At 38.6% G+C, this 24,581-nt stretch overlaps 1 protein-coding gene across 2 annotated transcripts in view; it reads left to right on the forward strand.

The window, feature by feature from the left end:
- Nucleotides 1-24,581, forward strand: part of LOC124143167 (fatty acyl-CoA reductase 1-like) — a 49,504-nt gene that overhangs the window by 5,935 nt on the left and 18,988 nt on the right. For both annotated transcript variants that reach the window (XM_046512027.2, XM_048385780.1), the window contains exon 2: nt 2,411-2,687. In XM_046512027.2, coding sequence (XP_046367983.1) covers nt 2,418-2,687 — 270 coding nt within the window. In that variant the 5' untranslated portion in view covers nt 2,411-2,417. The remainder of the gene's footprint in view (nt 1-2,410; nt 2,688-24,581) is intronic.

The raw sequence follows: 24,581 nt of genomic DNA on the forward strand, positions 1-24,581 counted from the left end.
TGTTTGTTCTCACCAGTAGGTGTTAGAACACTGCATTATGCATCCATCAACTCACTCATCAAATGACCTTTTGAAAATTTGATGTTTCAGAAAGTATCTACAGTGTCTACTGCGTTAATGTTAATACCGTATTCCGTAAGGGCCCAGGTCGCTCTCAAAATTAGAAATAGGGGGCTCTTATTAGAATATTATTTTGGTGGGGAAAAAAAGAGTTGAAAGATAAATTTCGTGGTTTATGCTGACGGCCTGACTGTTCATATACAACAGATATATTTTTCCAGAATTTAATTGCCCATAATTAAGGGTGCATATAACACACGAGTGCATATTATTCACGAATAAATAAGTCTTGTGTACATTTATCAATCAGAAGGGGTGCTAATTGGGATTGTTCACTTGCCAATATATTAGCAAATATCGCCGTGGGGCGCTTATTACGTCGAATACAGTAGGTGTTTTCTATCTAGTCATATAGCTTCCGTATCAGTTTGTGTTCCTGGACTGCCAGTACATTGGCTGTATCAGGAGGTGGGTAGCCTAGTGGTTAAAGCGTTCACTCGTCATGCCGAAGACCCGGGTTCAATTCCCCACATGTGTACAATGTGTGAAGCCCATCTCTGGTGTCCCCCGCAATGATATTGCTGGAATATTGCTAAAAGCGATGTAAAACCTCACTCACTCATATGTTGTATCATGTTGCCATGGTTACAGCTTTGGGTAGACTAGTGGTTAAAGTGTGATTATTGGCCGGTTTTGGTTTGATTCCACACATGGATACAATGGTGTCCGCCTCGTGATATAAGCTAGCTCACTCACTCACTCACTCACTCACTCACTCACTCACTCACTCACTCACTCACTCACTCACTCACTCACTCACTCACTCACTCCAAATGTGATGACAAACTAAGTGATCAGTCATGACAGAAATGGGATTCACACATTGTACTCATGTGGAGAAACAAACCAATTTCGGCATGACAATCACACACTGTAACGATATGGCTACCCTGGGGGATGAGCAACCGATTTAACCACAGGCTACCCAGCCAGGCTCATAGTTGAATACAACGGCCCCTCAATCTCCACCATTCTGGATGAGGACCCTTTCACTTTCACAAGGACTCTTTGACTTGGATGCTTTATTTCAAACACTGAAACTCATTGGCCAACAGGGCCAGATATACAGTGATAAACAAATCAGGTATTCTAACCATGCTTACTCAGTTACTCGCATCTGCGGACAGTCAGACGTGAATATTAATTAGCACGTGACTATATGTGCATATGAGTGTATAGATTGTCGGGATCTGGGGTTCAGCAGTATGGGAGTCAGCTTAGAGTGTTGAAAAGTATTCTCAGGTAAAACCCTGCGTTTGAATATTACACAAATAGAATTTTTAAGTCGTCCAAAATATGATACAGTTTCCTTTCTTGTACTTTCATCGTGTTAATTCTGTGATGAATTGACAGAATTTACACTGTTTTAACCACTGGCATCATAGTAACCCTTATGTACATGACAGTAACCATGGTAATACTGAACATGACAGTAACCATGGTAATACTGAACTTGACAGTAACCATGGTAATACTGAACTTGACAGTAACCATGGTAATACTGAACATGACAGTAACCATGGTAATACTGAACTTGACAGTAACCATGGTAATACTGAACTTGACAGTAACCATGGTAATACTGAACATGACAGTAACCATGGTAATACTGAACTTGACAGTAACCATGGTAATACTGAACTTGACAGTTCCCAGGGCAATACTGAATTTGACAGCTACCATGGCAAAACTGAACATGACAGTTCGTTTTTTGCTGTTTAACGTCGCACTCACCAATATTCCAGCTAAATGACAGTTGACTGTAAATTATCGAGTCTGGACCAGACAGTCCAGTGATTGACACCATGAGCAGCGATCTACGCAATTGGGATGCGATGGCATGCATCAACCAAGTCAGTGATCCTGAACACCCGATCCCTTGAGTTGCCTCTTACGACAAGCATAGTCGCCATTTACGGCAAGCATGGGTTGCTGAAGACTTGTTCCCTACCCGGATCTACAGGAGTCGAACTTGACAGTAACCATGGTAATACTGAACTTGACAGTAAATATGGTAATACTGAACTTGACAGTAACCATGGTAATACTTGACATTAAAAGATGGTACTTGCTGTTACCCTGCTTGGCGCTCGGCATTAAAGGGCTAAAACAAGGACTGGTCAGCTTGGAGTCAGTATACTGTGTCTGAGTGGGGTATTCATGTTAAACTGCGGCATTGTAACTCAGTGGGCTAGCACTATAAAATCAGCATTAGTCCAGACTACTCCAAGCATACCAGTACATTTAGAACTTGTGTTGTGTTTCTTGTAACTATTATTTTACTTTTCAGAGAGTAAATGGACATCCAACAGTCTTCGAATATTCCCACAGAATCGGTTGACCCTGATTCCACAGAAATCAAGATGGACGACCACACAGAATTGTGCGTTGGTGATTATTACAAAGGAAGGAAAATATTTGTGACAGGAGCGTCAGGTTTTGTGGGAAAAGTGTTGATCGAGAAACTTTTGAGGTCATGTCCAGAAATAGACAAAATCTACATTCTGATGCGTCCGAAGAAGTCCCAAGACATTCACCAAAGGACAGAGGACCTGATCAAATCTAAAGTAAGTCTAATATATTCAAATTACATACATGAGAAATGGTTAGTACTAGGGCTGGGACGGGTAACTCAGGTACCCGGGTCGGGTGGGTATGGAGTAGAACCCGGGTACCCACTGGAATACCCGGACCAGTGGCTAGTCACGTGATATATTGTTTAATGACAATGATTATGGGGAACTCTATGGTTACACTACAAGTCACTAATGTTCACATTTCTTTCTGACTATGCACCCATTCCTTCTGACTTTTCATATGGTTGAATAAAAATATAACTTAAGTCAACTCCAGCACATGAATGACCAGATCGTTTAATACATGTATCTACATACGTTTAGCAAGTGCTGTGGTAAAAAAGAAAATTCCGAATCGGACATTTTGTATCGCTTGAGACCTACAGCGGGTAGGTATTGCAATTTATTGTGATACAAGTATCTGTATTAAGATATATATTGCGATATATTTGGAGGTAAACTGTTTGACAGTCATTGACACAGATTGTGTATGCAGATCTTATTTTCTTCATACTCCAGTATATATTACACAACATGGTCAATCGCCGCCATTTTGTTGTCATGGATACATGGGAGATAACATGAGAGAAAAGTCACTTCTGCGTTTCTGCCACTTTGCCCATCAATTTCGAAGGGAAACTGTTTGTGAATGAATTTTTGTGTAGATTTTAAGTTGAGGCGATTTATAACAACGAACTTGTTATGGTATATATTTTAGACCCAATATACCAGAACACAAAAAAAACATTGCAATACATATCGTTTGAAAAGCAAATTGCAGTATACCGCTATACCGTGCAGTTCTGCTAATTATTTAATGAATAGATGTTACTATGTAAGTAGTCAGGGCTTGATTTAAACAACTCTATGTATGCTGCATCAGGGGTATATTGACATGGTTGGTTTGTTATTTAATATTCCAGCTATATGACGGCAGTCTGTAAATAATCAAGTCTGGACCAGACAATCCAGTGATTGATATCATGAGCATCGATCCACGCAATTGGGATCGATGACATGCATCAACCAAGTCAGCGAGCCTGACCACCTGATCCCGTTAGTCGCCTTTTACGACAAGCATAGTCACCTTTTACGGCAAGCATGGTTTGCCGAAGACCTATTCTACCCCGGAATCTTCACGGGTCCATATTGACATGGAAAGCTGGTTGCACCAGTCCCATACCTTTATCAAAGTTGAAACACAAGCTGCATAAACTAGTCTAAATATGTCAAATGTCAGACGCCAGATGACTGTCATGTGTCATGAGTTCCACACAACACAGGGATGACTGACATAGTAGTATGCTAAATAAGGCTTAGGGGTACTGAGTGTGGTCAACGCTTGATGATATGTGGAGTAGTAAGTTTGAAAAGAAGACAAAGAAGTCTCCGGTAGTCATTCAAGACCATTTAATAAATGGCAGTCTGTTATTTCATCGTCCTAGGCAAAAGCAAGGCAAGGCACAATGTCAACACACGGACAGCACATGGTTACATGAAAAAGTATGAATCGGGTGTATGTAATTGTTGAACCGGCAACGAAATGGCAGACAGACGAAATTACACCCCACACGACTTGCACACAGCATCAGCAATAGGCGAATAGCCTTACTATTATTATTGTTATTATAATCCCTGTAAATTTATTTTTGGAATTTTTTGGACATGCACTTGATTCATGTAGAAATAAGAAGCAGGTTGCATATTTCAATAATAGGTCGTCACTGGTGCCATGTTTTATAGATGTATAGCTAAATCAAGCCCTGGTACTGGTAGTGATTTTTTTCTAAGTCCCCCACAGCTATAGATAAGCTTTTGGTTATTTGGGTATTTTACCCAGGGGTTTGATTTTGATTGGGGATCCACAAGTTTTAGAGGTATTCAAATTTTGTTTACCCACCTGTTTCTTGACATTTGGGTATTTTAATTTGAAAACCTGTTTTGTAACAATCCCTGTAATTCATTAAAACTATATAAGTAGTAGTTTACCTGACATTACCTGTCTGCATCTGATTGCGGCTCCCTCTCCAGGAAGCCATTTTTGTTTGTAGAACCTAGCATTGTAAGAAAGGCACTATTTCTTTACTCAGCAATCAGCAACTGTTTAAGATACAACATGTACACAGACATCTATCTGTATGTTTGTCGCACAAGCTTTTCCGAATGTAACTGTCGGTAAGTGAATTTTGCGATCGGCTGATACACAATCATTTTATCTAACACTTAGTAACAGTTGTAATAAACGCACAGTAACAGTTGTAATAAACGCAATCGTTTTATCTAATAGTTTTAATATACGTATTAATTTTATTTAATAGTTTATAGTTTTTGTTGCATATTCGATAGGCTAGGATTTGATTTGTCTGCATATTTTAGTTGATTTATTGCATATTTTACACAAATACGCAGCTTATTTCGAGCTCTGAGTTCCCCCTTCTTTGAAATTGTGATGACTGTATGAAAGTTGGATCTTGTCAGCCTGATGTATATAGATACACATGTGACAGTGTGAGTGAGTATGTGGCCTCTCCAGCTCTTGTGCTCCCACTGACAGCTGTCTCTACACGTGGCACTGAAAACAGGCCGAGCAATACTGTTTCACTTTGTCACCCAACACTCTATTGACATACAGTATGGAATCACGATATTGACAACTTATTTATCCTGAAAATCATTTGTTCCACCTAGACCAAATTAAGTAAAAATTATCCTTGATCTATCTTGTGTAGTGTTTCAACAAATATACTAAGGCTTATAAAGGGCCATGTTTTCGGCCGTCATTTCAAGTCCTGTACGTCAGTCATTTTTTTGGCAATAAAAAATATTGTTCAAATTTCCTGAGCCATATGAAGCATGTCATCCATACAATTACATACGAGACAGCTGACATTGTATTAGACAACAGTTCAAACTGTGCCCCGTCATGTTTTTAGGTATTCATGGTGGAAAATATATATGAAGTGTTCACTGAACATTACTTTTGATTACAATATAAAATATTTTCAAATTGTTTGTGATGGGTATTGACCTGACTTTCTTATTGCATATTATTGCAGTCATGATTCGTGTGTTGTGATGGGAAGGGCAATATCTTCTGTTTTTGTTCATCTGTAATTTGTGAGGATCCTGAATATAAGCAACTCTAGTGGACAATATATCACCCTCGCACATTTTTAGAACTTCGTAGTCCACTATTTTTTTGGATATTGTTATGGTTCCAACGCATACGTAATACACATATATATATATATATTCGTGCAAATGGGTTATGGGTTTTTTTTATCACAAGAATCAGTAGCTAATTTCATGATTTCATTTCGACTTGTCACTTATCTGCTTATGTCAACTTTGCCAACAAGTTAAAAATATGCATGATTTTGAGAAACACAATATACCAGCATTTTCCACATGTATCGTAATAAATGTTCATGAACACTTTAAAACATGGAGTACTGGTATGCCTTGCAGCTCTAATGATTGTAGTTGATCAAAATTATCCAAGGGATTGGTAGTGTAGTGTATACTGAAGGGTCCTCGAAAGTGAGGTGTTGTCATTATGACAGCATGTTTACTCCAGAGGAAGATGAACTGGTGATAAGCAGTAGTTTGACACCCACAGGCCTGACCCTTGTGTGACAGTCATGTTCAGGAAAGCCTCTCCTTGCTGACTTCCTGTTGCCACCAAAGCGGGAGAAGTGGTGAAGTAGACAACTATATTCTCCATGTACATCCAACAATGTCAAATAATGTAATCAGGGATGTGAAATCTCCGCGGAAACGCGGAAAATCGCGTTTTTTAAAACAGTAGTCCTCGGGAAAAATCATCTTCCGCGTAAAAATATAATCAAAGATTTAAAAAAACAAAACTCAGAAAAATATAATCGAAAACCGGACAATCGGATTGTCCTGTTTTCGATCAGAGCTTTCAGCAGCATAGGTTTTCGGACATCATGCGTTTTCTATCACGAATAGTTGCACTATATCGTGGGGTGCGGGCGTCACACAGATGGCTTGTTTTTAAGATAAAGTTGTCTTTTAGCCTGTAAGTGAATGAGATGTTTTACAGTTGTTCATGTGATTAGCGAGAAAACTGTGAATGTTTCTTCAGCTTCCAAAAACCCATAACATGGGGATATATGTTGTATAAATGTCTTATGTTTGCAATGGAGTTTTGGTTTTTTCAACAAAAGGTAAGTAAGTACAAGGTAATTTTTTTTCAATATGCTTCAACATGGGGAAAGGGTCAGACATTGCACGCTTGTGACAGTTGTCCTTGTGTCTGGGGGATGGGGGTTGAAGTTTATGGCAGTATTGCTCTCAGACCTGGCGGGTAGCCAGGTGCACGGAAGCTATGCCCGATTTTTTAAAAGTACTGATTTAACTTCGAAATATTACTGCATCTGCCATCTTGTTTGTTTGACTTATTGACTTTGGCCATTGACTTATTACATTTCTTGGTGTGAATGTTGTCCAAACTGCACGAAATTGCTTAAAATGCAATCAAATGTTTAAAAATTTTCTGGGGGGGCATGCCCCCACACCCCCCTAGACTTTTCCTCTTTTTTTTTGGAAAACCTGCTCACATCCCTGTGTAATACAACGATTGTCATTTAGTGATCAATGAAGTGGTGAAGTAGACAACTGTATTCTCCATGTACATCCAACACTGACACATAATGTAATACAACGATTGTCATTTAGTGATCAATGAAGTGGTGAAGTAGACAACTATATTCTCCATGTACATCCAACACTGACACATAATGTAATACAACGATTGTCATTTAGTGATCAGTGAAGTGGTGAAGTAGACAACTATATTCTCCATGTACATCCGACACTGACACATAATGTAATACAACGATTGTCATTTAGTGATCAATGAAGTGGTGAAGTAGACAACTATATTCTCCATGTACATCCAACACTGACACATAATGTAATACAACGATTGTCATTTAGTGATCAGTGAAGTGGTGAAGTAGACAACTATATTCTCCATGTACATCCAACACTGACACATAATGTAATACAACGATTGTCATTTAGTGATCAGTTAAGTGGTGAAGTAGACAACTGTACATCCAACACTGACACATAATGTAATACAACGATTGTCATTTAGTGATCAATGAAGTGGTGAAGTAGACAACTATATTCTCCATGTACATCCAACACTGACACATAATGTAATACAACGATTGTCATTTAGTGATCAGTGAAGTGGTGAAGTAGACAACTATATTCTCCATGTACATCCAACACTGACACATAATGTAATACAACGATTGTCATTTAGTGATCAGTGAAGTGGTGAAGTAGACAACTATATTCTCCATGTACATCCAACACTGACACATAATGTAATACAACGATTGTCATTTAGTGATCAGTGAAGTGGTGAAGTAGACAACTATATTCTCCATGTACATCCAACACTGACACATAATGTAATACAACAATTGTCATTTAGTGATCAGTGAAGTGGTGAAGTAGACAACTATATTCTCCATGTACATCCAACACTGACACATAATGTAATACAACGATTGTCATTTAGTGATCAGTGAAGTGGTGAAGTAGACAACTATATTCTCCATGTACATCCAACACTGACACATAATGTAATACAACGATTGTCATTTAGTGATCAATGAAGTGGTGAAGTAGACAACTGTACATCCAACACTGACACATAATGTAATACAACGATTGTCATTTAGTGATCAATGATGTGGTGAAGTAGACAACTGTATTCTCCATGTACATCCAACACTGACACATAATGTAATACAACGATTGTCATTTAGTGATCAGTGAAGTGGTGAAGTAGACAACTACATTCTCCATGTACATCCAACACTGACACATAATGTAATACAACGATTGTCATTTAGTGATCAGTGAAGTGGTGAAGTAGACAACTATATTCTCCATGTACATCCAACACTGACACATAATGTAATACAACGATTGTCATTTAGTGATCAATGAAGTGGTGAAGTAGACAACTATATTCTCCATGTACATCCAACACTGACACATAATGTAATACAACGATTGTCATTTAGTGATCAGTGAAGTGGTGAAGTAGACAACTATATTCTCCATGTACATCCAACACTGTCAAATAATGTAATACAACGATTGTCATTTAGTGATCAGTTAAGTGGTGAAGTAGACAACTATATTCTCCATGTACATCCAACAATGTCAAATAATGTAATACAACGATTGTCATTTAGTGATCAGTGAAGTGGTGAAGTAGACAACTATATTCTCCATGTACATCCAACAATGTCAAATAATGTAATACAACGATTGTCATTTAGTGATCAGTGAAGTGGTGAAGTAGACAACTATATTCTCCATGTACATCCAACAATGTCAAATAATGTAATACAACGATTGTCATTTAGTGATCAGTGAAGTGGTGAAGTAGACAACTATATTCTCCATGTACATCCAACACTGACAAACAATGTAATACAACGATTGTCATTTAGTGATCAATGATGTAGCCTGAGATGGCAACCATTACACTTTTGATCCTAAAATTACACTATTACGCTGTTAGAACTAAACTTAAACAAAAGCTTCACTAGCCCGGGTTAAGATAAATTGTCCTTGTAATGTTGAAACAATGGGGAAATTTGGAAATTTATACTAGCCAACAGAAATTTATACTAGCCCCGAGCTAACAGGCTAGTGTTATTTTCTAACCCTACTTATCCGCCCCAAATTACAACTTTTGACATTTTTTCATGAATTATTTACATGTATAAAATATCATGGAGAGCAAATTGTTAATGCACCGATCACATGAAGCATTCTATAGGGAGCTAATTGCATGTACACCGATATTTCCTAGGAACTCGAAACACCAATGTTTGGATTGATATTCAATTTCGAGGTTTAATCAAACGCATTCAGAGTAATTTTTTCTGCTTATTTTGAGCTTTATCACCCTGTTTTTAAAATAGTGTGGCTTGCGTGAGAGCTACGTTACTTGCGTCAATGCACGTGTACCCATGCTTCACGTAAGTATAGGCATCATAGCATGGTATCTTAACATCACTCTTTTTCACATGAAATTTCGCTTTTTTTACCTGATTCATCTAAAGCTTCAATTGAGGTTGGGATATCTGTATTGCATACATCTTTAAATCTTTAGTCATGTCTACTTGTCCTGGATGTTTTAATGATAGAGTATGTTCTGATGGACACTCAAGCTGTTGACTGGTGAGACAATGCAGTGTTAGAAACTGGCACCAGTCCTGTAGTCCTTGCAAACTGGCCAATAGTTAAGGTATCATAAGGACTAGTAGAAATTTGTCATTTTTAAGGGGTTTGCTATAGGTTATCATTATAAGGACTAGTGGACTAAGTATGTTAGTTTCTACCCCTGCAGTGGAGAGTTGAATAGGCGGCTCAGTGAGGATCAATTGTCAGCTGTTACTAGGGGTCATACAAAGTGTTATCTACACTGGTTGTTAGGGCTGGCTATTGATGCAGATCCTAGAGATCAACAAATTATTGATCAATTATCGATAAATATTAGAGTAGAAACATTGAGAAATCACCATATTTCACCCCACTGGTGAGTGGTGGCACATTTATGCAGGGAAAACTTTGTAGATATTAAAGAAATAACCAAAACAATTTTTTGCCATCTTTATCAATTGCCATGTTTGACAATAACAAGTAACAAGGACTGAATACTATTGGAAGGCAGCAGTGATATAACTCTTTTTGCCGACTATGAAATAAGATATTGTTGACAGCTGGCATTGTTCAGTCACCCACTGAAGGAACTAGTAAATACTGTTTGTACAATTGCTGACTTAGCAGGGATTGTCCTGGAATTTTTACCTATGAGAGATAATCTTCCCTGGTCCAAAAACGATGAGATTTTTTGGCGTGTGATGAGATTTTGCTAATTTTCATGGATATTTCGTCTTCAGACGATGGAAGCTGTATTTGATATTCGGTATTTGTGACTCAAATAATGTTGCAATTAATGTTACAAGATTATATGGTAGGGCTGGTTATCGATATGGATTACTCAGATCGATTATCGGTAGTCACATATTGATCAATAACCGATAAATATCGAAGAATTCTATTTTGGTAAAATGACATTACAGAAAAATGGCAATTCACTTCTCCGGAGACTCAGTGTTTCAACAATACGCACGTTACATCGCATTTTTAGCGATGAACAATCTGAGTTTAAGATTCATGTCGTCAAAGACAATTATTATTTGTATAAAGTGAGAATTATTGAGAAATTAAATGTAATTTCACCTGATATAGTCGTTTGTCATTTATGTACAGTATTCACGAAACTATTCAGATAAAAAATCATCAAATATTCCGCCATTGTGAATGTCAGGTGTGTACAGGTGTGTGCTACGTAGTAGGTTGTACTAGGTTCACAGGTGTGATACGTAATAGGTCAGGTGAGTGCTACGTCATCGTTTTCGTGGTGGGGCACAGATTGGGTAACAGACTGATATTAAACAAACATCGTGCGATTATAACGATGTAAGTTTGTATACCCTTGTAATAATGTAGTAATGATCGTCTCAGCACTAATGTGTTACGAAACTTTCTCATGATTACTATATATTGATTAGTCTAATAGTCTTAAGTCATGAAATAAAAAAAAACGAAGAATGCACTTTTAAAATAACTTTATAAACGTTCAGTTGGAATATCGGCAATCGGTGTCAGTCACCAACTTTGAGAAACAATCAAACTATGAACTTTAAAATGCGTAATATCAATTCATTTTGTAACTGTATAAAGTATAAAGAACTAGTTTTAAATTTAACATCAATTCATTTTGTAAATGCAAAAAAATAAAATACCTAACAGCAATTCATTTTTCATGTTTTTGACTTTTGTGAATGTACCGCTAAATATCAAAACGCTAACACTTGAAAACTTATTTGTATCTGGCAAGGTCACTTGCCTCAAATACGACAAATAGTAATGAGTTCATTTGGTATTGAACATGAAAATCATCACTGATCAACATGATCAAAGACCTTTTAAAGGTTTTTGTTCAAGAATATCAGCTTATCGACATCTGTTTTCAAGCTGCTTCATTGTTTATTGACAACAAGTCCCGCGGTGCTGAAAACCCGCTCACTGGGGACCGATGTGGCAGGGATGGAGAGATAACGCTTAGCTAGCACTGACAGTGCTGGATATGCCACTTCCTTCATCTTCCACCATTCCAGGGTAGACATGTCCCCGGATAGCCGTGATTCCTTCAGATACCTACATATCTCCTCTCTTGCCCGTTGATTATGATCTACAGCAACTTCCTCCACTCCTGTGACAATGACATCTGAGAACCAGTCGTCAACTCCAAGTGACTTCGATTTTATGCTGTCAGATTCAGTCTTGATCCTATTCACGGGTGGCTCAGTCTCAACTGTCACCCCAGACTTGCTTGAATCTGTACTATCTGCAGTATCTGGTACGTTGGGAAAATCTGGCAATCGGGGCAAGTCGGGAAGGGCTGGTTCGCTCTCAGCTAAGTCAGCTTTCTCCTGCTTTATGCTCAAACGCATTGGTGTTTCTGACTACTTGCGATGTACTTCTGTCACTTCTCTTTGTAGCTGATCCTCTGCTGCAGATTTTTCATCCTCAGTGATACAAGGTATCCCATTGTAACGTGGATCCAGCAGCGTTGATGCTACGAGTGTTTTTCTGAGTTTGTCTTTGGTGTAACGTTTGGACAAGTTAGATGAAATTGCCGATTTAACAGCTTTAACAAGCCCACTGTCCCCATCCTTGACAGTCAAATGAACCCTAAGCTTGTACATCATTGGCAAAACCATGGAAACACTCGGCAGAGTAGCGTCACACAGAAGGGTTGTAGCTTGCTTTAGTGGCTGCAAGACACGGATAAGATGTTCTGCTTGGTCTTGTTCGGAGGGAGCTAAAACCAGGCCACGTGCGTCTTTCTTAAGACTTTGATCAGTGAACGCAGCATGGATTGCTGCAGTTTGCTCCAGCAAACGCGTAAGCATATCGTATGTACTGTTCCAATGCGTTTCGACGTCTTGAATAAGATTGTGAAGTGGTAGTTGCAATAACTCCTGTTTGGAATGTAAGACATTTGTGGCCAGCGGACTTCTTTTGAAATAACCAACGAGGTGTCTGCAGCGAGATTGCACTTTGCTGAGACTAGCATTTGTGTTCAGACCTGCCTTTGCTGCTAAGTTCAAAGTATGGGCGACGCAAGGAATGTGTATTGTGTTTTCAAACATGCCAATGGCTTTAACAATGTTTGCTGCATTGTCTGAGACAATAGTGAAGGGATTGAATCCCCAATCTGCAACGGATGTTTTCAAAGCCTCATGCAAGTGTTCAGCTGTGTGACTACCGGGTAACTCGCGTGTCTGGAGTACGTAGTTGACAATTTTCCAATCATGTATGAAATGTGCAGTTATTGTCATGTAAGATTCCGTCGCTGATGATGTCCAGCAGTCAGTTGTTGTAGACACATCAAACGCCACCCTCAACTGCATCTCAACCATTTTTCTGGTATCATGTTACATTTTGGGTATAATCTTCACCTTGAAATAACTACGAGAAGGCATTTCATATCTCGGCTCTGAAAACTTGGAATCTTACGGAACGACTGGGACTCCACAATGGAGACCGGCCTCATGTCGAGCACGATATGTTCAGCTATTGCATTTGTAATGGATTCAGCTTTGGGGCTGTGCATAGGCAATTTTACTGCACTAGCATTTGGGGAAATACACTGTTTTTGAACCATGATACTTGTCGATATGGACTTGCAAATTAGTAGTATTGCCGGTATACTTTACTTTAGAAAAGCACTGCCTGCACACGGCATGTGATTTACCAAGTTCTTTATCAGTTTCGTTTCGATGGAAACCAAAAATGTTCCACACAGCACTTTTTGCCTTTCCGGGGAAATTATGAATTTTTGCCGCCATATCGTAAAAATGTCAAACCCCACATGGACCTCACGTGGGCTGTGAGTTGAGAACACTGGGAAAAAACGAAAACTATGATCATTGAAAAAACCCGAAACAGGCTGGAATACGTAGTTACCAAATAGACATAAAATTTTAAATTTTATAAAATAGAATGGGAAAAATTCTTTTTTAAGAAATAAAATATTATGAAATCTATTTTAATCACGATACTTCATACTATTTCGAAAATATACATATTTTCTAAAATCCTGACTCCGCATTTAGATGCCAGTGACTAAATTTGTAATTACCCACTATCAACACGTAATGGCGTCCTCGTTCGATTCAAAGCAGAACTTTTTACTTTTTGAAACATTTGATTATTATTTGCGACTAAACATAAAGCGAAGGTGAGAAAACTGTATGTTAGGGTGAATCTGTTTATATCTAGCGATAATTACAAGGACAGCAAAACAAATAGGCCCTATTATATGGATATATCCTCTGTTGATTCGAGCATTAATTATTCCACTGTGCATATTTAAAAATATTAGTATTAACAAAACATTACATTAGCACTTATATTTATGTTAATTGTCTACTTTAAGAGAATATTAATGTATTTTATTGTTGACTGTATGGGGAATTATTTGAGAGAACAATTATAGATCATTTAGAAGTCATGTTTACCACCGTCAGCTGTTCATTTCAGTGGCATGCAGGGACAACAATCGGCAATTATCAAATTTCGACAATGTGTGTTTATATCGTAACTTAATATATTTATAATGATGAAATGAAATAGCGACAGTTTGTTGATAAAAAATACATTTCTTACACTCTAGTGCTTTCGTCAATTTCACCGTCTTATTTCCGTCTGTGGTGTGTATCGTCAGAGACCGGGTCTCTGACTGTATCAAATGAAATCTTACCTATATGGACTTTTCAATAATTAGAAGTTCCAGTTCATTATACGACGACTATTGCTCCAGGTTCGCCCTTTTGTGTAATTAGCAACAATTAAGTCATTTATTTCCCACAGAAGGCAGCATGTTTGCCATGTGCAGCAGACAGAAATGTCATAGGAAGTTGAAAAGACTGTTGACAGTCACAAAGTACATTTGAAAGATTAAGTCACAGTTTTCAAGTTTTATGGACAACTCTGGAAGCAAACTTATCGTAGTATATTCTAAAAAATCTAAATCCAACTTGCTGTCTGCCCACTAAATATAGTTCTAAATTCGTAATTCACGCTTGGTGACCATTCTTGCACGAAGGTATGTTCATGAAAACTCAGTGCCGTCTTATCTAAAGACTAGGTGGATCTCATCTAAAATATGATCGTTTGTGATCTGAAATTTGTATATTATTATGGAGAAAGAGTTGAAGGTATATTCATTTAGTTTTTGTTTTGTTGTCATTCCAAAATCGAAATTTGATTGTGTTTTGAAACTTTACCTGTGATTGCCTTTTTTTCTCTTGATTTCTGCACCGACGCACATACATGTAGGTCTTTGATTTCTGCTAGGATTTAAGTTTTTAAAAATATGTTTAATGTCTTGGTGTTGTGGATCATGGAAAAGTGTATATATTGTAAAAAGAAACACTCATTTTGCCAATCAGGGAAATAAAAATGTTGCGCGCTCCACCATTTTCAGCTGATGCAAAGCTCCATGCAGTGATATAGGAATCGGTTATGCACAGTAAGAGATAGCATGCAGTGTTGCGAGTATGCAAATCGCTGTTTCGATTGACAACCTTTGAGGATTGAATACTGTTTAAGTTTTCTATTGACATTTTTTAGGTATGGTAGCTAATTTTATTCAAGCAATACAACATTTCTTTTATTTTTGTAGGTAAATAAGAGTGTCAATGTAGATAAAACTATTGAAAGATGTACGCGATTTTGAATTGCGCTGATTGAATGTTGATGCAATATCTACGACAACTATGCCAGAATATTGCGGAATCGTGGCCTAAGTCAATGCCTGACTTAGAGATAATATATTGATGACTGTTAACAGCACTAAATCACTCACTCACTAATTACTGTTTGAAGACCATAATGTAAGTTTAATTATACTCACGACCTTAAAGGGGTGTATTGATATAATAAGGAATTCTGTCCGTCTGTCCTTCCGTCCTTCCGAGGACATGTTTGTGTGCGACCTATAACTTGAAAACAACTGTATAGATTTGTTTCACACTTGGGGAACACTCTCTATACAAATAGGAGAGTTGCAGTGTGAAGTTTGATGTCCTGATGTCAATATTTGAAATTTCTGAAAAATACAGCTCTACTTTTAATTTTTTTTGCGTAGAATTTTTTTAATTAAACAATTGTGTGACCTACAGTTTGAAAACTAGTTCATGGGTTCTTTTCAAATTCGGGGTAGAGTTTCTTAACCAATACAAGAGGTGTAGTGCAAATTTTGATTTTGATAAGTAGATATATCCTCAGTTGATTTGAACATTAATTATTCCACTGCACATATTTAAAAATATTAGCTTTAGTATTAAGTAGATTTTCTGAGAAAATATTGCCTTTTTCCTGTCAAGTGTACCGTATCCAGGAAAGCTAGCCAATGAGGCACCAGTGAGTTAACTGAGTATCTTTGAATCATGCCATTACTATATTATGTTATTGTGCTATTTAAGAGAAACCAACTCAAACGTTAAGGAATCAATAGATCCCCAATATCAAAATTCTTCTTCAGCTAATTTGGAGTCGAGGTCAAGGTCGAGGGTATAAGTGAGTCCTGCCTTGTTACGTATGTAATATTGCTGACTAAGAGATCTTGTGATGAAGCCTGTTTACACTGTCTCACTACATACTGTTTGTAGACCACCATGATGTAAGTTCCATTCTGTAATGTTGCTGATTATTACTGAGAGATAAAATCTTGTTGACTATAAAGGAGTAACCATGGTAACAGCTATTTCAAGGCTGCAGTGATGTATCAGTAATATTGATGACAGAATGACAATATTTCTGACTACTGTGTTAACATCACAATCAGTCCTTTTGTAAAATTGTTGGCCCATGTAGAACTGTGAAGACTCTAACTGTCTCCCACATTCCTGAATGAGTGTTATGTTAGATAGAGATATTTCAGTGTTGCTGTATAGGCTAGGTGTGTGCAAGTACCTGCTACAGGTGTGATGTGGGAATCGTGGCTACGTGGGGGCTACCGAGACAGTTGTCAGGTAGACAGTGTACGTATCGCGACCAGCTGTTGCGCTCTCATGATGTGAAATACAATCAATATTGTGTGATAGTTGTACCGCACTCTCATCTTCGACTCCCATAGCCTTGCTCTAAGGCTGTGCTGAATAGTGAGTCCATTGGTGTATAGTAATTCTATCCTTACAATAGGCAAGTCTAGATAAGTGTTCAGTCTAAGGACGCCAGTCTCTTATAAGGACAACTTGTTTTTATTATTTATATAATCAAGATATTATAATTTAAACTAATACTTATTGCCTTAGAGACTAATGCAAGTCTAGGGTTCCAGTATGAGTGACATTTGTCCCAATTAAAACCAGATTTGTTGTACCCTTCAACGTTGTTGAGATTGTTGTGTTATTATCGCTGTATGCTATCTGGGAGCCAACTTTCTCTATATAATAGGGCTGTTTTCAGTGTGATGTGGAGTCAAGACGACAATGGCATGATGCCAGGTTCGAGTTTCTTTGAACCAAATTCCTGTTTGGCTTTGATGTGTGTGCCAATTTGTGTGAAATATGTGGTATTAAATGGGAAAGGGGCCGTCAGATGAAGGTGTACGTGGTGCAGGTGATGTTTACGGCATGTACAAAGATATTCATGGATCTGACATGAATTGTATAAGCTTGAAAAGTAATAGGTCGGTTGATAATCAATTTGGACTTTTTGACCGTTATTTGAAATAGTGAAAAACTTCATTTCTTTGTTCATTATTAGGGCTGAACTGCTAAGAGTATAACTGTCTGCGACCATTAACCACTTGCCTGAAGCCTGTGTCAAGTAAAATGTGATTCATTTGAGTAAGATCAGCTGATCAGAGTGTAAATACTAAGATGGAAGTCTACTGCATGTGTTGTCAAGATGAAAGTTTCAGCTGGTCAACACAAACATGTTTGGACACAGACTGGTCCAGGTAAAGATTGCATAAGTATGACAGTACTTCACTTAACTTTGTGAATGCTGTGAATGCTGTTAACTCAAAATGTCATGTAGGGCAGTGAATGCCATTCACTCAAAATGTCATGTAATGTAGTGAACGCTGTTAACTCAAAATGTCATGTGGGGCTGTGAATGCCATTCACTCAAAATATCATGTTATGTAGTGAACGCTGTTAACTCAAAATGTCATGTAGGGCTGTGAATGCCATTCACTCAAAATATGTTATGTAGTGAACGCTGTTAACTCAAAATGTCATGTAAGGCTGTGAACGCCATTCACTCAAAATGTCATGTAAGGCTGTGAATGCTGTTAACTCAAAATGTCATGTAAGGCTGTGAACACTGTTAACTCAAAATGTCATGTAAGGCCTAGAATGCTGTTAACTCAAAATATCCTGTAGGGCAGAGCCATTGAAACAATGGGCTGATATTCGCAGGCCTCTCATCTCAAACTAATAACTATATATATTTTCTATAGTATTGAGTTACAGGGCTTCATTGAATATAACAAATTGAATCCTAACAGAGCCAGAGTGGTGACAGCAGCGATCTGCATGAGTTGCAATGATGTACGTGATATGACTCAACCACCATTAAAACCAGCTCACTCCGCTGTACACTGGCAGTTTAGCAACAGATTAAAGTGGAACTAGGAATTAAAAAACAATACCCTTCCTTGAAATCCGATCTGAATTAAGCGTGACCATGATTATTCTGGTTGACAACCCATTATCACTGATGTGTGTGATCCTGTACAAACAGGGAGAGAAGAATCGGGATGTTTATTCAGCGACATCAACTGTGATTATGAATATTGAAATCTGTTGTATGGTAATTAGTTTGTCATTTATGCATATAATGCATTATACATTAAATTGGCATAGATTTTCTTAAACTCTTCTGATAGTCCGAGTTTTCAGGAAAAATGTAAAAAATGTTAGAAAATGGCACTAGTCCTGTAGTCCTTGCCAAACTGCCCTATAGTTATGGACAAGTAGAAATTTGTCAGTTTTAAGGGTTTCGCCATATGTTATCATTGTTAGGGCTTGTGGACTAAAATGTGTTAGTTTCTATTGCTGCTGTGGCTCCAACTAGGAGTAGGAGTGTGATGCTATCTGGAACTATCAGTGTATTGTTTTGTATCAATAGGAATTTAAAACTGCCAATGGTATTGTTAATCGTATGCATAACAATCGATAGTTCCGAGTGTCGCAATTCATTATACATACCGTAATATGTTTTTAGCATATGACGCAAGTGTACCTGTTGACACAGAATGTACAGGCGTATGTGTCAGGAAAACTGTCATAATGTCGACAAGATTTTGACTTTGAATGCGTCACAGCGAAGTGGCTCATGTGTGAAATACTCCTCTGGTGACACTGTCAGATCTGCTCAGTGAAACCTCAGAACAAGGACTAATAAGCAAAGAACACTTCCTTTCTTTGAAGCACATTATCTTGTAAACTTTAATGCTGGTGTCTGCCTGGAGAGCAGAAGGTCGATGGTTTCACATGTTCAATCCCCTGGCTGCCTCATACCCAACAATGTTAGATGTTACTTGTTGTTACCCTGCCTGTTGTTTGTCATTAATGGGAAAAACAAGGACTGGTTCGTTCGAAGTCAGTATAAAGTGTTATAGGTATCTCAGTGGACTAAAGCATGACTAGCAGAGTGAGAGTTGGACAACCAAAATGCTGAATTGTATTTGTTTATGAGAGTGACAAATCATTGGAGCAAGTCGGAGATGGGACTTTAGCAGTCCCTAGATTCAAATACCAGATGACCTCACGGCCCCCTTTCATTTCAAACACTACGTACTTTAGTCTTAGTCTAAAGAGACAAATATCCTTCAGACATTTTCATGATTTTAACAAATTTTGATAAAACATCTGTCTATACCTACCATCACCAACATTAAAAATATCTTAAGGACGTTTTGGTTATTAATCAGCCAATGTCCTAGACAATGACTGATCTGAAACCCTGTTCTTAAGTAATAGTAGTTGTGTCCAGTGTTTGAAATAATTTAAAAAACCCAAAAGTCAGTCAGGCAGGTGACCCATAAATGTTGCCTGACCATCTTCAAATTTACCTGCCCACATTCAGATATTATATAGATTGAAAGTATTGGAAAAAAAGAGACAAATCAGGTCTTGATTCAGTTGAAATTATGCAAACAATTACTTGAGAGTCTACAAGGAGTTATAATAAAACTCAATACGTAAGTTGTCATAAAATTATCTGCATTGTCAGGCAGGCAGAGGAAACTTTGCAGCCCAACAGAAAAGTTACTAGCCACGGGCAGACAGGCAGGCAGTTATTTCGGACACTGGTTGTGTTCAGTACCAGTGGCCATTGCTGACCAGTGGATCATACGTTCTTAGATCTTCCTCGTATTTCCTTCACTGTAACCATTGTCATTTACAAAAAATACATCTGTAGTGTTATCACCCTCCATTTGCAGCTATTTGAGATTGCCAGTTAATGTGGTACTGGGGCTGTGAGCGGTGGAAGTGCAGGTGATCGACCCTGCTATCTAGGAACCTTTGACATGATCCTCCTGACTGTAGATACACCAAGAGTGATGGTGACCTAGCTTGTCGCTGTATCAGATGGACATTGATTACCCCCACATGGTGTCAACTTCCCTCCGGCGACTTGCCAGTAGCGCTCCACACAGTGTTGACATGTGCAACCAGAAAAAATGGTCCTGAATTGATTTTTGAAATCATTTATGTCATGTTAATAGTTGCTGCTTGTGGAAGCCAACCACTGCCTGGACAGTGATTGGTGCATTGGGGGAACATGGAATGGTTGCTTGTGTCAACTTTCACTTATATTGATACCCATGAAGATCCGGGATAGAATAGGTCTTCAGCGACCCATGCTTGCCGTAAAAGGCGACTATGTTTGTCGTTAGAGGCGACTAACGGGATCGGGTGGTCAGACTCTCTGACTTGGTTGAAGCATGTCATCATATCCCAATTGCGTGGATCGATGTTATGATATCAATCAGTGGATTGTCTGGTCCAGACTCCATTATTTACAGACCGCCGTCATATAGCTGGAATATTGCTGAGTTCGGTGTTAAACAACAAACAAACAAACTAGGTGATGGATTGCTGCTCACAATATCAATCACTGGACTGTCTGTTCCAGTCTCCATTATTACAGGGCGACATCAAGTTGCGGTTAAAATATAAATATAAATTATTTACAGACCGCCGGCATATGGCTGGAATATTGCTGAGTGTGGCGTAAAACAACAAACCAACCAAATCACTTATATTGAATACATGCAGTACATCATATGATATTCAAACTCTAAGCCATATTAAGTACACGCTGTATTCATATTGAAGACATGATATAGTATATTGGTTACCTGATTTACATTACTGGTGTATTATTAATATGGTATCAGTTTTCTGAAAATGTTATCCAGTCTTGGAACACCGATCTATGTAGGACTTAGACCAATTGGTTTAGCTTTGCCGTATGGCAAGAGGTCATGAATATATTTCTTGTCCAATCAGCTATTTTTGTAGCTCACAAGGGACACCTCTCTTGATCACAATGGTCTTGTGGAGAAGGAAGTGGCTTTTCCTCAGACTAGTTATTACGTTGCTGTGATATTTCCTGGTATGCTAGTCATGTCTGTAGTACCTGCAGGCTTTTACGGAATAACGATGTATGAATAACAGTTGGGAATGTAGTCAAATATTATCAACTTGGAATCTCATTTTTTGTTAGATTTGCTCACTCACTCACTCACTCACTCACTCACTCACCCAAATCTAACTCACTCTATCACCCAAATCTAACTCACTCACCCAAATCTAACTCACTCACTCACTCACCCAAATCTCACTCACTCACTCACCCAAATCTCTCACTCACTCACTCTCACTCACTCACTCACTCTCACTCACTCTCACTCACTCACTCACTCACTCACTCACTCACTCACTCACTCACTCACTCACTCACTCACTCACCCACCCACCCACTCACTCACTCACTCACTCACTGATGTTAGGATAAGTAAGCTGACTGTCAGCCTGTCCTGAAGGTTGCTGGATACGCACAGTCACTAGAAGGTATCATGATGGCCTTGAACTGTGCATCCGCTCTCAGTGCAGGGGCACCCATCTGCACTGCTTCTGGTTGTTGTCACCGACAGGGTGCAGTGCTGTGTGATGGAGGCAAGCTTCTGTCAGACTGCATCATTTCAGTCACTGAAGCATCCAAGTGTTGCTGCCAGTTTCTTCACAATGTGCCAGTTGGTCCTGGATCTAATGTGGGAATTTTTCCCTGATGCCCTGGTCATGTAGACTCTCCAGTTGTCACCATTACAAGATAAAAATAATGTTGTTGTTCCGAATACACTGAATTGAAAAATAGGGAAGGTAGTCTTCTTCTGCTGTTACTAGGACTGTGTTGGAGGACTGCTGTGAGGTCATCAAGTTTGGGGTAGATATTTTCATGTGTGAGAGCTTCTGAAAAAGGCTGTCATAACAGGTGGCTATACTTGTCATAACAGGTGGCTATACTTGTCATAACAGGTGGCTAGGTGGCTATACTTGTCATAACAGGTGGCTGAGTGCATCAGGCACAGTGACTTGGTTGACTGCATGTTGATGCTCATGACATCAATCACTGGACTGGTTGGTCCAGACTCGACTCTAATATTGTTGATTACAGCGTTAAACAGCGAACAAAGCAATATGGAACTTTCTTGTATGGTGCTGGCAGATATAGGGAGTTAATCACAATCAACCAGACCAATGTCAAACCACCCAGCACCAACTTTGTACAAATGTCAACATGGCAATTAGTAGTTTCTAGGCAGGCTTCATTGCAGAGGGCTCTGCATGGTGAGATGTTCTCTATAGCTTCATAAAGGCCACTGTTTGTCTAGCCTGTTCTGAATGATAAAGTAGACCTGTTTAGCATGTGTTATGGTACATGCTCTGTATATGTAATGGTACATGCCCTGCATATGGTATGGTACATGCCCTGTATATGTTATGGTACATGCCCTGCATATGTTATGGTACATGCCCTCATATGTTATGGTACATGCCCTGCATATGTTATGGTACATGCCCTGCATATGTTATGGTACATGCCCTGCATATGTTATGGTACATGCCCTGTATATGTTATGATACATGCCCTGTTTATGTTATGGTACATGCCCTTATATGTTATGGTACATGCTCTGTATATGTAATGGTACATGCCCTGCATATGTTATGGTACATGCTCTGTATATGTTATGGTACATGCCCTGTATATGTTATGGTACATGCCCTGTATATGTTATGGTACATGCCCTGCATATGTTATGGTACATGCCCTGCATATGTTATGGTACATGCCCTGCATATGTTAGGGTACATGCCCTGCATATTTTATGGTACATGCCCTGCATATGTTATGGTACATGCCCTGTATATGTTATGATACATGCCCTGTATATGTTATGGTACATGCCCTGTATATGTTATGGTACATGCCCTGCATATGTTATGATACATGCCCTGTATATGTTATGGTACATGCCCTGCATATGTTAGGGTACATGCCCTGCATATGTTAGGGTACATGCCCTGCATATGTTAGGGTACATGCCCTGCATATGTTAGGGTACATTCCCTGCATATGTTATGGTACATGCCCTGCATATGTTATGGTACATGCCCTGTATATGTTATGATACATGCCCTGTATATGTTATGGTACATGCCCTTATATGTTATGGTACATGCTCTGTATATGTAATGGTACATGCCCTGCATATGGTATGGTACATGCTCTGTATATGTTATGGTACATGCCCTGTATATGTTATGGTACATGCCCTGTATATGTTATGGTACATGTCCTGCATATGTTATGGTACATGCCCTCAAATGTTATGGTACATGCCCACATATGTTATGGTACATGCCCTGCATATGTTATGGTACATGCCCTGCATATGTTATGGTACATGCTCTGTATATGTTATGGTACATGCCCTGCATATGTTATGGTACATGCCCTGTATATGTTATGGTACATGCCCTGTATATGTTATGGTACATGCCCTGTATATGTTATGGTACATGCCCTGTATATGTTATGGTACATGCCCTGCATATGTTATGGTACATGCCCTTATATGTTATGGTACATGCTCTGTATATGTAATGGTACATGCCCTGCATATGTTATGATACATGCTCTGTATATGTTATGGTACATGTCCTGTATATGTTATGGTACATGCCCTGCATATGTTATGGTACATGCCCTGTATATGTTATGGTACATGCCCTGTATATGTTATGGTACATGCCCTGCATATGTTATGGTACATGCCCTGTATATGTTATGGTACATACCCTGCATATGTTATGGTACATGCCCTGTATATGTTATGGTACATGCCCTGTATGTGTTATGGTACATGCCCTGCATATGTTATGGTACATGCCCTGCATATGTTATGGTATATGCCCTCCACTGAATGAGAAAAACTAATCAGAAGACTTTTATGCAAAGTTGAAGGCATCTGAAGGAAGGAAGAAGTGAGTAAATCCTGTATTTGCCATCATTAGCCCCCTTGCTACTTATATGATTGATACAGGGGGCGGGGTTAGGTTTGTGTGTCGAGAGGGAGTGGTAAGTAAAAGAATGAGTTCCAACCTTCATGAAACAGTGGTGGAGATTTATGGTTTGTTTGGGTTTCACGTCATCCTG

The sequence above is a fragment of the Haliotis rufescens genome, unplaced genomic scaffold, assembly GCF_023055435.1.
Source record: "Haliotis rufescens isolate VD_foot unplaced genomic scaffold, xgHalRufe1.0.p SCAF_6, whole genome shotgun sequence".
NCBI lineage: Eukaryota > Metazoa > Mollusca > Gastropoda > Lepetellida > Haliotidae > Haliotis > Haliotis rufescens.